Source organism: Cyprinodon tularosa, unplaced genomic scaffold, assembly GCF_016077235.1.
Source record: "Cyprinodon tularosa strain WSP-4 unplaced genomic scaffold, ASM1607723v1 ctg120, whole genome shotgun sequence".
Taxonomy (NCBI): Eukaryota; Metazoa; Chordata; class Actinopteri; order Cyprinodontiformes; family Cyprinodontidae; genus Cyprinodon; species Cyprinodon tularosa.
Window position 1 is genome coordinate 1,012,055 of NW_024038004.1, and position 18,177 is coordinate 1,030,231.

Here is an 18,177-nt window from a genome sequence, read left to right on the forward strand (position 1 = left end):
ATATTCTTCAAACTGTTGGAGCCAGAAAACCAGCCAATTTAAATGAGCAGCACCAGAAAAGTCCATTATTTATATGATGTGTGCATCATTTCTGTTCTGCAGTGTTTGAAATTTCCAAAATTAATTTAAACTTCAAGCTTTTTTTTTTTCTTTTTTTTTTTGGAAAATATAAAAAGACCAACAATTAGTATGATATTCATGTCCATGAAGACTGGATATAAACTTCACTCTGCCACCCCTAATCTAACTTTTTGTAATTTCATGTGTGCAGGTGGTTCTTAGTTGTTGTTTTTTTTTCTTTATTTGTACACATGGTCTTCCTATTAAATCCACTGAACATCTGTGAGAGCAAATTAAGTTTGTTTCAATATTTATTTATGTTCAGGCAATGCTTGTAACTGACTAATATACTTTTTAGAGCTAGACTCACAATTTCTCTGTAGGATATTGTATTTTTATTATTAAACATTAGTTTTAATGTTTTTTTTATTCAAATTCAGTTCAAGAAAGAAAACTCCTTTCCCTGGTCTCCTGGCAACTTTGTCTCCTGTCTTAATATTACCCTCTAAATCTTTACTGAGCTTCTAAAAATGCATTTAGTCATTACTGGACATTGGGGTTTTAAAGTTCACTGAATTTAACTGGACTTTTATGGGATAATAAGATGTAAAAAGGGCCTTTTAAAAGAGAGTCTTCCCTTTCAGTCCATCTCAGCAAAGCTTGTGTCTCTCTAAGGAGAGGTCTTGCTGTCTCTTGTGGCAGACTAATGGCAGCTTCTAGTGGGCTTATTTGGGTTTAATGTGGCATAATGAGGTTAGGTAATTGGGTTTAGGTCAAGTTGTAAAACAGGTTTAGAGGAGACAGAGATGTGGAGATCATGCAAATGAGTGGTGTTAGATCGCCAATGGCTCACGCTGATGGCTTCTTTAAGACTTTGCAAAGTATATATTGTACAAGTGCGGCCTTATTCCAGTTTCCTTCATGTACAAATGGTTTCAGTAACCTTAATTTTATCTGGAGCATCAATTAGGAAAACACTCACACAAGTGCTAAGTGGTCTTTAGAGAAATGGTTCCACATTAATGCCATCTTACTATGGTTTTATCACTCAGTCTTGTCGTTGCAGGTTTCAGTCATCCCTTTCTCCCCTTGTAAATATCAAATCATGTGTCATATATTATTTAAGAGCTGGGAAGTTAATGAACATATTAAAAAACTCCCCCCCACCCACAGGAGTTCAGAGCCAATTTTCAAAATTTGTTAAAAGGCATGACTAATTAAAGAGGATTTTTTAATTGGATTGAATTTTAATGCTTTTCTTCACCCTCCTTATTACCTTTGTGGCGGGGTTAAGATGAGAGGATGTTGAGATTAGATATTCTCACACTAATTAAGACTACAGATCCCCTGGGAGGAGAATAAGGGCCTGCTCATTCTATCCTTTCACACCCTGTCTACTCTCCTCCTTTCCCCTCCCTCCTCACCACTGTGGCCCTCGGTCTCTCCTCCCTGAAGCGCCGGACCACGGGGACCCACAGGAGAGACACAGCTGGGATTAAGATGAACGCAGGGATGGGATGCGACATCCCCTCCTTCACATCTCTTTTCCATTTTCTTCTCGTCTTCCAGCCGTCGCTCCCCATGGGGTCTGAAGATGACACATTAACCTTTGAGGTTGTCAAGCCATGAGAGACGAGAGATTCTCACATTAGGATTAACTTCATTCGTCTAATTAAACACATGATCATGCCAATGAACAGTACCATGCGATCTCCACTAGTAGAAGAACTATATTTCATTTTCTGGAGAAATTTTGAGGTCAATTCACCAACTATTTTTATTACAGTGGCATCACTGTCTCAAATCTACAATACCACCATACAGGTCATCAGTAGCTTGTTAATGATCATGTCAATCACTGAAGTAGTTGCAAAAATATCAGATGGATAATTTACATGTGCTTCCAAGTAATCCAAAAATATCCTTCAAGGTCCATAAGACTAGATTACCAGTTAGTGATTATTGAAAGCAGAGTAAAATCCAGTCACAAGTTATCAACAAGGTTAAAAATATTCCTCTTCATTTTCAGGGAGAAATGATCTAAACTAATTTGCAAGCATATCCTCTCAAAACTAAGAAACTATCTTCCTAAATAAAATGCACAGTTTCTTCCTTTAGTGCCTTCCTATTCTAAAAAATAAAGTCAATCAATAAATATTTATCTGCTCATCTGATTGGGCAAAGGTTAGAACAAGTTCTCTGCATCGTACTTTCTCTCCTTTCAAGTTAGTAACTTCACAAACATTTGTCCTCTGGAGAGGCACATGTACACTCTATGTGACATATATATATAAAAAAAACAAAACAACAAGAATAAAAAAACATCCACTTACAAAAAGACCCATAACAATGGAAACTCAACATATCACATAATATTACTTTAAAAAGTTTCAATACAGAATCAACTTGGTGTAATTTACTTGGTGTCTCTCATCATCCTCTTGAAAATACTTCACAGATTCTCTGTGGGGTTTTGTTCAGGCCAGTCATCACGATCATAAAAAGATCATTGAAGCAAGTATTGGTGCTTTTGCTAGAGTGGGCAGGTGCCACTTTCTATTGGAAAAATGAAACCTGCATATTCTTAAAGCTTGTTGAACGAGGGAAACATTAAATACTGTAAAGTCATACAGTGAAGAGCTTTACTATTTATGGACTGGATAAAACTCAACGCACCCAACCCAACAGAGGATACGGCTCCCCAAATATCACTGTTTGTTACATATATTACTCCTAACCCCTTCAATCAAAGGAGATACATCATATAAATATATGATGCTAAAAAATTGTTTTTTATCCCTTTTATCACTTCTTCACAGTCCGTGCTTGACCCAAAATAATTGCAAACCAGAGTAAGCAAATAATTGAATACATCATAAGTGTGCTTCATACTGAGCCCTTAAAGGAATATTGAGGGTGGCAAAATAAAAATCTAGTATTATTGTTAATGCATTGCAGCATTTAAGTCCCATCATTGTATTTTATTTTAGCTAATTGTATAAATATTGTCTATACGCCCACTGCATTAATCTGGGCCTGCAGATGTCTTTCCCACCCCCACTTTATTGAACATGTTGTTGACGATTATAACTTGCACCAACTTTTCTATATTAAATCTATCCTCTAGTTCACTCCAGACATAACACGGTTATACAATAAAGTGATGGTTGGTTGGAATTTTAATGCTGCAGCTCCAGAATGACATTGGTTATTGATAGATTGACGGTATGTTTGTACTGTTTACATTTCTAACAGTCCAAATATGAAGAATGACTGTAAAATATTAAATCTGAATCTTGTGGAACAAAAACAAGTGGAGTTTTTTACAAGTGGAATTTATAAAATAGAATTTTTAACCTGTGCAATTATGTCTTTTAATATTTAAAAAATAAATTCAGACGCCACAATTTGGATGCAAAATTTCACCAGCACTTACAATTGATCCAAAACAGATCAAGGCTGCTGTTATCCAGATTCTTGTCAAACATTTCCATTATCAAAAACGCCAAAAGCATATGTTTGTATAAATAAAGCAATACAGGCCAATAGTTTGCCCTGACAGAGTTTACTTACCGGTAGTTCCTTTTTGAGTCTGAAAAGATTTTTACTGCACGCACAATACCAGTATTTTATCGCAATCTGCTGGCAGTATATGCTTCAGCTTCCGCTTCAGTGACACCAACAATCCTATTGTATTCAGAGCACTACTTGTGTCAAACCCCTTTTGGTATCCAATATTATTTCAGCCATTTCACACTTGATTTTGGACTTTCAACTCCTCTACTTGGGAAAATATGTCCTTGTTTGAATCTATTCATGTGCATCGTAGTACCTTTGGTCACATGGTGTTATGATACTGCAAAGTATTTAGTAAACAAGCGAAGAACAAAGTGTAAAACACAGAAGTAATGAAAGCTAATGAGCGAACATTGTCCCATAAGAGGAAAGCATGTATTCAACCAGAGTGAGCTACTGGTGAAGATATTTGTAAAATCAAATTTTGTGACTTGGTCCCTTCAGTTAATCTAATTAAAAAATAATAATACTTTTCTCAGTTTAGTTTAAAAAGATAAACTTTATTTTAAGGTACTTGTTCCCCATTTAAAAAAAATTTAAGGTATCAAAGACTTTTAGCTTAATTTGTTTGGTTTCAGTGTCTACACCCTGATCCTTTTTACTGTAAAAGTGGAATAAAGGGAAAATACTACATGGCTTGGAATTTCATTAAATTTAACAGTTAATGTCCATGTCCTGTTATGTTTTTATCGTTCTATTCTTTGTCATAAGCACCTGGTATTGTAAGCTTTGTTTTTCGTCAAAGCGCTGAAGAATGTACTGTAGGAAATCGAGGCCTTCACTTTCTGTCTGGGGTGAAATGGAGTTCATAGTTGAGCCCTTATTTTCGTATGCCAAGGGGTTAAAATCATGACTTTACTCTTGCAATCTAAACCTGTTCAACACGACAAGGTTACTAAACTGGTGACAGATTTATTGTGCCTTTTAATTGGTAAATTAGACAAGTTTTTTTTAATCTGCAGAGTTTTTTATATAGGTAAAAAAGGAAGATTGACTTTATTTTTGTAGATGCTAACTTCAGCGCTTTAGTCTTACTGTCTGGAGAGTCGGGGCATAATGGGTCTGTATTTTACAACCATGCCACCACAGAGTATGCATGGGAAACTGACCAGCACCTTTTTCTTTCTCTGTCTTCTTTTCATTCACTGTCTGTGAGTCACTTCCATGGACGATTTCAGGGGAAGAGGAGAAACAAGACAAATAAACAAGATATCTTTCCAGAGATGATGTTCTCAAAGGGGACTAGATGTGCATGGGGTAGGCAAGGGTGCACTGGGGGAGTTTGTGGCTGGCAGTTGAAAATTGTTGCCCTTACAGAGAGAAATCTGTGTACACTACTTGCAAAGTCAAACAAATAGATCCAGGGTGCAGGTTTTGGAGTGTTTTTGTGTGACTGCCCGTAAACCTCCCTGCCTGTCATCTTCAATCACTGAGTCTGTTTCTGATCAGACCTCTTTTTGCCTCTCTCTTTCTCTTCCTCTCTTTCTCTCCCTGCATGTGTGCACCATGTTTGTGTTTGTGTATTCTCCTCTGTTTGTACTGCTTTGTGAATTTTCTTCTGCTTTTTCCATGTGGATGCCAGGTCTGGATCCAGAGAAGCACTTAGGAAAATCCCTGGCCTCTATGCAGCCCTACTTGAAACAGGTCCAAAACTCATACCTCTCCATCTACCTGACCTCAGTACTATCTAATATTTTAGCATTCACATTGTATTATTTGTAATGCTGATTTATACAGTTTCAGTCAGATGTTTACAGATCAACAACATAATGTTATAATGCTTTTTGAAACAACTGTACTTCTTTTTTTTTCCCTCTTTAGTGATTTGAATTTGTTACAGGCTGACTTCCAGTTTATTCTGGAGCATCTTGATTACTAGCCCTTCATTTAAGAGGGACAGAAAAGTTTATAATCTGATAATCTTAAAGGCACACCATGAAACTTTTGGCCACTAGGAGCGGGTTGCTCCTCAATGGCCACAAGCTCTGCAGCACTCTTGCAACAATCGGTTGAGAAATTTCGCTATATTGTTCTCAGCAATGAATATTTAGTATTTAGTGATGTACTGTAGCACAATTTATACCTTCTTGTAAATTGACTAACATATTACACATCTTTTCCCCATACAAAACTATAGTATTTAAAACAATTCTTTGATTTGCTTAAGCAGCTTTCCCAGAAGTATGGAGTCCATATTTGTGGTGAAGGAGGTGAATATGAAACCTTCACCCTTGATTGTCCGCTCTTCAAAAAGAAGATAGTCATGTGAGTGAAGCAGTCAAACAGTATAACATGACAAGATGTTTTAACCTCTAAAATACCTGAATGTCTTCTGTTTGTGCAGTGATGAATCCGAGACAGTGATCCATTCTGCAGATGCTTTTGCTCCAGTTGGTTACCTGCGCTTCACCAAATTGCATACAGAGGACAAATGCATTGTGAGTCTAATTTCTATTTATTCATTTGGTTTAAATTCCATATCAACATTTTAACGAGAAAAGGTTTGAGTCTCTGCAGGGGTGATTACGTTCAGACAGCACCAATGGAAAAAAACAAAAAACAGTATACCAGAACACAGCCCTTTGGTGCCTGATAACTTTGTAGATTAGAGGGGAAAAAGATAATTCTGCAGGGTAGGATCCAGATCAACCTCCAGAAGGCCTTTCTAACTCTCCTTCCACTCATTCTAGCTCTTGGTCTCTCCTTTCATCTCCCACTCGTGCTCCTCCAGCCCCACATGGCCTAGTTTGACGTCTGCAATATTCGCTACAGCCTGAAACTAGGCCCAGCTTAATAAACATGTCTGCTCGCATTAAGGCGCTTTGCATTCAGGTAGCTGGCTGAGCGGACACAAGCAAGGGTTGTGGGGAAGGAGGAGAAATTGGCTTTTGGTAAATTAGAGGCTGAATTGAACCTCAAACACTAGAAAAGGAAGACATGTTTCACTCTCCCTGCAAGAGTGGACAACAAATTCTACATTTCTTCAATTGTGACAAAAAATGTTTATTTAGGTCAAATAGTTTATGTATTTTTCCTTAACTATTTTTTTTCCCCATGTTCTTGTTTTTTTATTTAAATCATCTTAGAGGATCAGATTTTGCCTTTCTGTGTTTGCCAGCTTAGTTTCTCGTCGTACCAAGGGATCATGTAGGTGAGTTGCAGATTGCACTGGATACGCACATGTGCCTCTCCATTTATTTGTAGACATTTTTACATATGTACTGTACATCTTCATGTTAGATGGGGGAGGGTACTCTTTGGGACAGGAAACATACCCCCATCCGACAACCCCTGCGACCCTTCAGCCTCAACCCCTTAAGCTATATATTTTCTGCCTACTCCCCTCCCAGCCGCCTCCACCCCCAACATGCAAATAGACGCTTCATGCTCCTGCAGCCCCTCTAGCCCCCCCTAGGTTGCTGGAGAAAGAGCAGGAAAAACCAGAGCCTGAAAGAGTAAGAAAAAGGAGGGAGAGAGGCACGGCGGCGGTGGTGGTGGTGGGGGGACAACCAGGGGAGAACCTGCCCTGGTTCAGCTTTCTGAAGCTCTTCTCGTCAGGGTGACAGATCTGCGGTGACACCAGCACTAGAGGAAACCGCACCGGGCTCAGGGGGTGGGGATGGACCACCATCATTTGCCCTCAGTTAATGCTAGTCAAGCTATTTTTCATGCTGGCCAGGAGAGAGGGGGTGAAGTATAATTAATTTGATTATCATATGGCCTAATGTGGCTGACAGGAGACAAGGAGGGGGGTGAGTGAGTGTCATGCGGCGTGAGGGTTGCACTGAGGAAATATGAAATATGTATTTAAACCCACAACACCCTTGTAGGATTTGGCAGGTAATATGTAAGCCTTAAAGAATGGTAATGATTTGTTATTTAAAGAAGTAGCAGCAAGCAGAGGCAAAGTACAAGTAAACAGATGCAAAAAATAAATAAAAATAGGGGAACCCAAAACATGTCTCACCGAGCTAGGGTTGAGTTTTGACTGACAGCCACTATGATTGGGATCTACAGTATCAGAAAACACCGCTCTCTTTTCGCCTGAGCCGCAAATATGTTAGCAAGTTGTTTCATATTCATTCTCCTTGAAGTTATGCACGTCCGGGTCCTTGTCATGTAAGGCTGACGCGCACACGCAGTCTGCTCGGTGGCGAACGTGAAAAGGTTGGCTAATTATACAGCGTTTTGTATGCCTTCGCAAATGGCTCTGCACTCTTTGGTGGGCACTTGGCCTGATGTATTCCCCTTTGGTGCTTTATTGCAGGATGCGGTGGCGAGAGCTTTGCCCCATGGTAGTTGTCCTTGCCAGAGCGCCATTGACAAGATGACTGAGGAGGTAGAATATGCTGATCAAGCTGAAGACAACCAGCACAAATTTACATCATACTGTGACCTTAGTTGTCACCAGGGCCACGGTGAGATTCATTTGTTGTGATGCACAGACATGCATGCATGAGTGTGTATATATGTCTGGGTGTGTCAGATGATACACTATATTGCCAAAAGTATTTGCTCACCTGCCTTGACTCACATATGAGCTTAAGTGACATCCCGTTCCTAATCCATAGGGTTCAATATGACATCGGTCCACCCTTTGCAGCTAGAACAGCTTCAACTCTTCTGGGAAGGCTGTCCACAAGGTTTAGGAGTGTGTTTATGGGAATTTTTGACCATTCTTCCAGAAGCGCATTTGTGAGGTTGCACACTGATGTTGGACGAGAAGGCCTGGCTCTCAGTCTCCGCTCTAATTCATCCCAAAGGTGTTCTATCGGGTTGAGGTCAGGACTCTGTGCAGGCCAGTCAAGTTCATCCACACCAGACTCTGTCATCCATGTCTTTATGGACCTTGCTTTGTGCACTGGTGCACAGTCATGTTGGAAGAGGAAGGGGCCAGCTCCAAACTGTTCCCACAAAGTTGGGAGCATGGAATTGTCCAAAATGTCTTGGTATGCTGAAGCATTCAGAGTTCCTTTCACTGGAACTAAGGGGCCAAGCCCAGCTCCTGAAAAACAACCCCACACCATAATCCCCCCTCCACCAAACTTTACACTTGGCACAATGCAGTCAGACAAGTACCGTTCTCCTGGCAACCGCCAAACCCAGACCCGTCCATCAGATTGCCAGATGGAGAAGCGCGATTCGTCACTCCAGAGAACGCGTCTCCACTGCTCTAGAGTCCAGTGGCGGCGTGCTTTACACCACCGCATCCGACGCTTTGCATTGCACTTGGTGATGTATGGCTTGGATGCAGCTGCTCGACCATGGAAACCCATTCCATGAAGCTCTCTGCGCACTGTTCTTGAGCTAATCTGAAGGCCACATGAAGTTTGGAGGTCTGTAGTGATTGACTCTGCAGAAAGTTGGCGACCTCTTCGCACTATGCGCGTCAGCATCCGCTGACCCCGCTCCGTCAGTTTACGTGGCCTACCACTTCGTGGCTGAGTTGCTGTCGTTCCCAAACACTTCCATTTTCTTATAATACAGCTGACAGTTGACTGTGGAATATTTAGGAGCGAGGAAATTTCACGACTGGATTTGTTGCACAGGTGGCATCCTATCACAGTTCCACGCTGGAATTCACTGAGCTCCTGAGAGCGACCCATTCTTTCACAAATGTTTGTAAAAACAGTCTGCATGCCTAGTTGCTTGAATTTATACACCTGTGGCCATGGAAGTGATTGGAACACCTGATTCCAATAATTTGGATGGGTGAGCAAATACTTTTGGCAATATAGTGTATCTTTGTGTGCTGTTTGCTGCTCTGGATCTGTGTCATATGCGGCCAGCATCATAATGCCGAAACTCTAGCATGGCGGTTTGACAAGAGCTGCCATTTGAGTAGTTTATGTGGGACAGTGTCTAGATTAAATCTTTTCTGACATAAAATACATATAGAAGGCTTGTTTATGAAGGAACACACATTAGAAAATGTTTCAAGCATCATCATCAACCAAAATGCATTTAAAGGTGAGGATCCTGATTTTATTGTTATCACAACCCACAGTTACACCTCCATCCTGTTCAAAAAGATCTTTGAGAGGCTATCAGTGGATCTCAGGAATCAATGGACTTAAGAGCCAAGATGTTGGGATTGAGGGCCAGACACTGGCAGCTTTTACTATGCTTCAAGGTAAGAGGAATGGCACCAATAATGCCTGAATAAAAACAGAATCACGATCCTCCAACTTTCACTCAGTTTTTTTTAAATAGAAAGCCAGTTCTGTAATTCCTAAATAAAATACATGTGCCAAACTTCTATGATAGACAATACAAGTAGAAATTACTCAGAGGAGCAGTCAGGTCTTTGATAACTCTAGGGCAGACATGGTACAAATGGTTGATGGGATCTGGAGGCAAACACCCCATTGTTGATAGAAAGTTATAGGGAGTAATATTTGCAGTCTTTGCTAAGGCATTTTACACTTGAAAGAACGTCCTTCATGCCAAACAAAACCTGAATTTATACGTGTTACCGCCACTGCTACCCTGAATGCAATGGTTACAGGGTAATCCAGCAGAGATGCTTTTCTTCAGAAGGGCAAGTGGGCCAGACATAATGGGAAGATGGATGGAGCTGAATGCAGGGCAATGAGTTGAAAATGAAGGGTCACAGAGGCCCGCTATCAGATGTGACAAGGCTTGAGCTACTATGGAAACAATATTTAATGTGTACATCTAGTAAATAAGTCACCCCCAAAACAGCAGTTGGTACAGTAAGAATTGAATCTCCAAAGGGCCGACTTCTAAGGTTCTTTTGGTCAAATCATAAAATCATGTCATGTTTTAATTTTGCTTTCCATTATGAACAGATTTGTGTTTGTCTATAAACATGCCTTTTGTTCTGTTGGGATCTAATCATCAGCATTTTTCTCCGCTCATGCTGTTAACTGAACACACAAGATAAACAGCAGAACTTAGAAACTTTGGTTTGACTCAGAAGTGCTTCCTATATCTGCAGTGTGTTCCAGATTCTGTCAGTCAAACACATGTGACTCAGGTAGCATTTTAAATCACTTTAAATCAACAAAAAAACAATATTTTTCCAACACATGTTCACGCACTGCAATGATGTAGAGTTGGTTTATCATTTTTGCCCTGCAGATATTTTAAAGTGCACACTTGTTCCCCACTGTAGTTCTTTTTTTTTCTTGTTTTTTTTGTTGCTTTTTTTATGGAGATGGAAGAGCAAAAGATGAAAAGCATATTTAATGTTTATGGTGGTGCTTGGCTGAGCAGCCCCTTCACAGTGCAGAGACAATATTAAACAAGTTAATATTTAATGAACAATCGCTTTGTATGGGGGCAAAGAAGTGCGAGGCGTTAGCTTTGGCAAAGAGAAAACAAACTTGAAGCTCTTTCAGTTGATTGTTGGGAAAGAGGGAAGCTTTGCTTTGAGCCATGGCGCTTGCCTTTGCATCCAAAGCCTCCCATAGGCACACCTACTGCGCTGCATTGCTCTAAGGGGAGAGGGGCCACAGGTACTGCTTTATTCTTGAATCCCAATGCACATGCTTTAATGTGAATAGGTGCAACATAGAATTATACTAAAACAAGAGCAATGACAGAAGGTAAACCAGACTTTTTAAAAGAAATTCATTGTGGGACCAAGTCAACAATTTTCTCTGGATGTTTACAGACTTTTAAGGTAGTTTTCAGATTTTATAATCTGCTGCTTTTAATGTTTTTTTTTTTTTATCTGTTCCCAGACGAGTTAAAAATCTATGCTTTGGAGATGAAGAACATCATTTTGGTTCATCTTTATGTAAGGAACATGGAGGATTTTGTCTCTCTTAATGCAGTTTACAGGAAATATTTCAACATAAATCCTCCAGCCAGGTAAAAGGTTCACTCTCTTTTTTTCTCTTGTTTATACTGTTCAAACTTGTCATATTTTTTTCTGTTTGTTTTCTTGTAGAGTTTGTGTCCAGGCACCTCTGCCAGCCGGACAGCTTTTGCAGATGGACTGTTTCCTCCATGACTGGACTGAGCCCCTGGAGGAAGGCTGTTTCCGACACAAAGAAGCACTGCATGTCCAGAGTCTTTCCCACTGGGCCCCTGCTAACATCGGGCCATACAGCCAGGCCTTCAAGGTAAGGTTCACCTCCCCTGCAGTATGGATAAATGGATGTAATGGGGACAAGACATATTTAAGAACGAAAAGAAAAAAAAGTGCAGGATTAGGCAGGATTAATCTTAGTATTTAATAACTCTAAAATACTTAGATCAAAGTAAAAATCTGAATAATTCTGATAGCAGTTTAGCTTGATTGAGGGACATGTTTACATGCAACACATGACTGTATTTTGTAGAAATATACAAACAAGATTTTTGCTTTTAGATTGTGTTTTATATTTCTATAAACAGATTACTTTTATACCTTTATATCATTAGCATTAATTGATAGTATTCCTCAGTGGTCAAATCAGACCACTCATGCGATGGAAAACGTTGCTGTAAACCTTAACTCCAATGAACACTTTATGAAAGACAAAAGGAAAATTTAGCTGTCATTTTAATCCATCTTTATCCTCTTAGATTAGGTTTGTGTGAATGATAAGCATGTTTAATTTTAAAAGCTTTAAACAACAGTCTCCATACGTGGTACCTAGCGAATGTAGAGCATAATTTTAAAGATCTTCAAAAGATTGCTAACATTTACAAGTTCAGAGATTCTAATTTTGGACTGAAGGTTAACACTGAAAGGATATTAAAAAAAAGATGAGATGGGACATTCGTAAAGAGATTTAAATGTATGTCCTGTAGGGAGTTATGTTGCTCTCAGTTTTCACAAATACACATATGTGATTCATACATGCACAGTACAAGATCCACACAAGCACAAAAAAATCCAAACACACAAAGGAAAAGATCCATAGATGCACAGCATGATTCATGCAAGCATGCAAGATCCACACATGCACAGCACAAGAATCACCAAAGTATTTCATGTCCATAAACAATTATAAATTAAAAAGTACCAGTGGTCTTTAAACTTCACTGCATTTGTGTGTGGAATTTTGAGACTCCCTTGATGTGCTTCGATACACAATAGAATTTAATTATTATTTTTTTTTTGAGTTTTTACCGCACTAGAGGCAGTAGTAGTGACAGTAGGCTGACAGGAAAGGGGGTATCAGGGGGGGGGGGGGGGGGGGGGGGGGACATGCGGCAGAGGACCACAGGCCGGATTTGAACCCGCATCGCCCATGTCGAGGACTAAACCCTACATCGGGTCGTGTGTGCTAACCACTGAGCCACTTCTATGTGTGTGTGGATTTCTTTAGTGCATGTGTGAATCTTGTCCTATGCATGTATGAATCACATAGGTGTATTTGTGAAAATTGAGACCGATCTAGCTTCATAGTCCTGTAGCTCCGTTTGAAATGAATGGAAATAAGTATGAAGGATGTGAGAATCAGCATGTACAGGCAATAAGCAGAAGTGGAAAATACAAATCATCCAGTTAATTGCTAAAGTTTTGATTGACATAGCATTGACCACTTAGCAATCAGCTGGGATATAGACACTGCTGTCAAAATTCATACATGGATGTTTAAAGTCACAGCAAAATTTTATTCCATCCATCCATCCATCCTTCTTCTTCTGCTTATTTGGTTGGGGTAGGGTGGGGCCGGTGCCCGTCTCCGGCAGTTTATGGGCGAAAGGTGAGGTACACCCTGTACAGGTCGCCGGTCTGTTGCAGGGAGCAGAAAAACATACAACCATTCACACACACACTCAAACCAGAGGTCAATTTAGAGATGCCAGTTAACCTAACGGTCGTGTTTTTGGACTGTCGAAGGAAGCCGGAGTATCTGGAAATAATGGCATGCACGGGAAGAACATGCAAACTCCATGCAGAAAAATCCCAAGCCAGGAATCGAATCTGGAATCTTTTTTTCTGCAACAGAAAGGAACGTGTAATTAGTTTTTTGGGTGTTTTTTTTTTTTTTCACAAATACCAATTATTTGATTTACAGGGAAAACATTTTTTTTTTTACTTTCTGGTTTAAAGGGTGGAAACAATTAATTTACAGCTGCACCTTTAGATTTATAAGAATAGTATATGGAATTTATGACCAAACATGATGCCTGCTGAGGAGGTGATAGAGTTCAGGTATGGCAAAGCAGATACACATCTTAAATATGCAGGAAAGTGGCTTCTGGAGACCATAGCTGAGGACCTCTGACCTAGAGATATGTCAAGGACTATGGCATCCCTTTGTGGCACATCAGCTCTACCAATATACCACACAATGTCCAGCATGCTTATTTTGGGATTTTTCTTTTTGACTGGTTTTATCTTTCCATGTAATTATGTATGTATGCTAATGTGTACCTACTCTTTGTACTTGTTTGTGAAGCAGCAAGTATTTGTCTCTGTCTTTGTCTCAACCCCTTAAAGAATGTGAAATTCAAAGGCCAAGCAGAGGAAGTGTGGGTCGCGGTTGTATGGTTGGCTTGGTGTTGTGTTTACCCAGTGTGTATTATATAGGATTACGCTTGTCAAGGTACTGTCAACGAGGATAGTGTCCATCTCCTCCACACGTCCTTGATCCTTCAGCCAAATCCATCTGTGAGTGAGAACATGTGTGGCTCAGCTATTCGCTCGGATCTTGACGGGCGTGTCTCAGCGAAGCGTTGCCGAAATTCAGTTTGGATTCCTGAGATGTAGCCTGCAGAGTTCAGTTTGTGTTTAGCATGCCAGAAAAGCTTAAAATCCTCAATAAAAAGTCAGCGAGACATAAAATTGAAGTCAGCTTCATCTAAGCACTTCTGCCTAAAGAAAACATGTCTCATCTCTCATTCATTTAACTGTAACTCATATTTATTGTAATTTGAGCAAACAACGAAAGGAGTTTGCTTACTCAGAGCTTAAAACCACTTGTGCATGGTCTCTCATTGTACACCCCCCTCCACCTAACAATGACTTAATTTGATCAAAAATGTATTAACCACTCTTCAGTGCGAGTTTTACATATTGATACAATTAGCCCCTTGCTGTGAGCAAGCATGCGGCTCACTCACCCCCACTGTCTCATCACAGCTCTGCTGTAATTGTCTCCATCTTAATGACACTTTTCCTTGATGCTCAGAGAAGCACGGAGGAAGAAAAACTGGCTTGACACTAGATGTTAAAGAAAGTGTCTCCTGTCCACATGTTGTATTCAGGAAATAAAAGTTTCAGAATTCATTAGTGATCTCTAGTGGCTTCAGCTATGCAGAGGTGATGTCTTTTTACATAATGAGGGAAACCTTAATGGAGGAACAAATTGAACTTCAGATTCTTTAGCTGAACAGAGCTGGGTAATTGTTTACTTTATTCTGTTAGAAGAGGGAGACTAACCAGTTGATTCTGCTAAGTAGGGATTTAAGCACAATGTTTATTGTCCTGCTATATTGGGACCATTCTGTTTCCTCCGCTTCTAATGATCTGAGAGCGAGCACATGGCTAGTGACAGAAAATGGCCCTGCAGAGTCTTGCCACAGAAGGTCGCCGCTGGTGGAAGGATGGAGGAAGTGCGTATCGGATTGGCATGTGATGGATGCTGGACCTTCAAACTCCATCCGTCCGCTCATCTGTCTGCTTGGCTTGTCATGTCTCTCAGCGTCAGCTCTCAGAAATGGCAAGCTGACTCAACGTCGACTTGGTCTGGCAGGATGACAGATTCAGATCTGACTTGATTTAGAGAATTAGTTAACCTTTTTAATGTCAAAGCTGCGGGGGCTCTCGGTGTAGTGTGCACTGATATATACTAGTCCATCAGTTTACTTTAATGCTGCAAGGGACAAAAAAGAAAGCTGCGATTTCATGTATGGTCTGTTTTTCACTCCGTCAAGTTGTTCTTTCTGTGACCGATTGCTGTATAATAATGTCAAATTATTTGTGAATGTATATCTTACCAAAAATAAGTAATGAACATTCTGAATACCGTTTCTTGGTATCAAATTATTTGCCAAATTGTAAAAGAAATCCATCGAAGTAGCACATCCTGATTTGTTGCTTGTTTTTTAAGTTTTAAGAGTTATTTGCTATTTTTAATGTCATTAACTAAAAGAAAATGAATTGATAAAACACTTGATATATTAGCATTTTTAACAATTAGTTAAATGTAATCAACTCTCTTTGTGTTTATTTGTAGTAAATGTAGATCCTCAATTTACCTCTCTGACATTTACAATCTTAAGTTGTTCAATGAAACGCTCAAAGATAAATCAAATTAATTCTCTGTTTCTGATTATTCCAGACATTAAATGAACCACATAGAAGAACAAAAAACGTAATTACATCTAAATAAAATACAGTTTAAATTTTTATTAAGTTTAATGTGAAATGATTAATACTGGCAAATTGGTATATCCGTATTAAATAATCCTTATCTAACCAAATGTTATTTGTTGTTGTTGTTATTTTTTCTGACTTTAAAGAACATGAACATCTTGGAGTAGCCCAGCAGAGTCCTGACTCAAATATGATTTTAAAAAAATGTTTAGGGGGGGCTAAAGATTAGTACGATGGCCTTTTAACCTCAAAACCTGGAGCTCAATACCAAAGATAAATCATCAAAACATAAACAGCAAACTTGCAAGGAGTTGGTCAGCAGTTGGAAAAAAGGTTTAATTGCCGTAAATCCAGCAAAGATTATAAATGTTTGACATTTACATTTAATCAAATGAAAATTAAGAATATAACTTATTTTGATCATATGTGTAATTATTTGGCTTTCATTTAATCTCTTATATTTTTATCTTACCTGTAGTGAGTCCAACTTCTGTTGCAATTGAAAATTACTAACTTTAAATCTCAATTTTGAATTCCTGTTTTCTCTTTTTCTCTTTTATCTTTTAATTGTTGTGATCAATTTCCAAGTTTGGATGAGAAGGAAACAAAAAATAAAACCAAAGACAGAGAAGTGAGTTTAAGTTTATTTAATAAAAATTGCCCTTAAATATGAAATTTGGTTTCATTTTTTTTGTAATTGACAAAGTGTGATACATCAAAGTTTTTTTCAAGTCTTTGGCCATGTCTGAATGTCTGCCCTAATCCCTATATAGGGCATTATATAGTTGTTACGCCATTTTAAATGAGTGTCCGAACATCTAGTGGATGAAAAAATAGTGGACTCGAAATTTCCCACAATGCACCTTGAAAAGTAGTGATCATCCATTGACACTAGACGAGCAGATATATATCCCGCCGTCGCCATAGATTGTCGCCACCCGACAGCGGCAGCTAATGATAACGATGGTGCAGGCAACGCGTGATATTTTAAAATGAACTTTTTTGTGCATTTAAAACTCCCTTCAGTCTCTGAAGGAATTTTTTTTTTTTTTTTTTTTTACAATCAATCTTACAGTTTTTATCGAAAAAAAAAATACGACAATCAGGAAAGATAATTCATATAAGTAGGTAAATAAATTTGATTGGTTTATCATCTAAGAAAAACATATTTGGCAACAAGGTCCTCAAACTGCACATTTTTTCCTCATTTTATGTAATTGATTCTGTCTATTTGGTTCCATTCCCTTTGGAGGCACATTTACAGAGGTGAGCACAATAGCCCAAACAGGCTTGAATAGAACGACTATCAGTTGATTAAATATCTTGTCTTTAGTGTTAAGGCAAGTGACTCACCCTTGGGATATTTGCTGGGAAATTATACTCACTGATCACATTCTGCGGGGTGCGTTTAGGGAGCTGACTGCACCAGCCTCAGGTTGCTATAGTGCCTACCAACCTTCTTGCAGTGGTCTCCTAATTGCGAGTGACAGTCAATACTGTGGGAGATTGTCTTGTGCGAGCTGCCGATTGGATTTGCATTAGGGTTTGAAAATTGTCAAAATGGACTGCAAGGCATCAGCAGGGATGTGGGTCTGACACTGTCTATTAGTGTCAGAGGGAGCAATGCATGGAGGCGGGTGGTGGAATTTAAATAATCTTCTTACAGAAGGTTAAATATCTGAAAACAAATTAATTGAAGTTTGTGTGGTCCTTTGAAAGAAGACGTTGTGAGGTCAAACTGAGCTGAGTTACCCACCCAATACTGGAGAGGAGAGTCTGCTTGAGAGAGAATACATACAGATTTAAATGCAAAAATAAAATGTCTCCATGATATAAATATTTTTATCTCTTAAAATCCCTTTGAAAATAATTGTGACTTAGAAATATTTAAATTTTTAGTTTTTTTAAGATAATCAAAGATTCTAAAAAACTGCAATTTGTATTTAATACCTTTATGTGTCCAAGGAGAACCTAACCAAAAGGGGGGTTTCCTCAACGCTTCTGTCAGTAACTATAACTATGCAGACGACACACAGCTTTACATCATAATGTCACCTGTTGACTATGAACCCATCAGAGTGTTGGTTAAATGCTTAGAACAGATCAATTTTTGGATGTGCTATAACTTCCCAAATAAAAACCAAACTGATGTTATTATATTTGAACCAAAGAAGGAGATATCCAGTTAGCTTACAGCTTCAGTTACTACAGCCTGAAACCACTGATTATGGCTGAAATCTTGGTGTCATTATGGA

At 39.1% G+C, this 18,177-nt stretch overlaps 1 protein-coding gene across 1 annotated transcript in view; it reads left to right on the forward strand.

Annotated features, from left to right (window-relative positions):
* dph6 (diphthamine biosynthesis 6) overlaps positions 1-18,177 on the forward strand; it is an 86,852-nt gene that overhangs the window by 31,438 nt on the left and 37,237 nt on the right. The window contains exons 6-12 of the mRNA XM_038272753.1: positions 5,219-5,280; positions 5,807-5,901; positions 5,981-6,074; positions 7,904-8,054; positions 9,644-9,769; positions 11,346-11,475; positions 11,555-11,729. Of these exons, the coding sequence (XP_038128681.1) occupies positions 5,219-5,280; positions 5,807-5,901; positions 5,981-6,074; positions 7,904-8,054; positions 9,644-9,769; positions 11,346-11,475; positions 11,555-11,729 (833 nt within the window). The remainder of the gene's footprint in view (positions 1-5,218; positions 5,281-5,806; positions 5,902-5,980; positions 6,075-7,903; positions 8,055-9,643; positions 9,770-11,345; positions 11,476-11,554; positions 11,730-18,177) is intronic.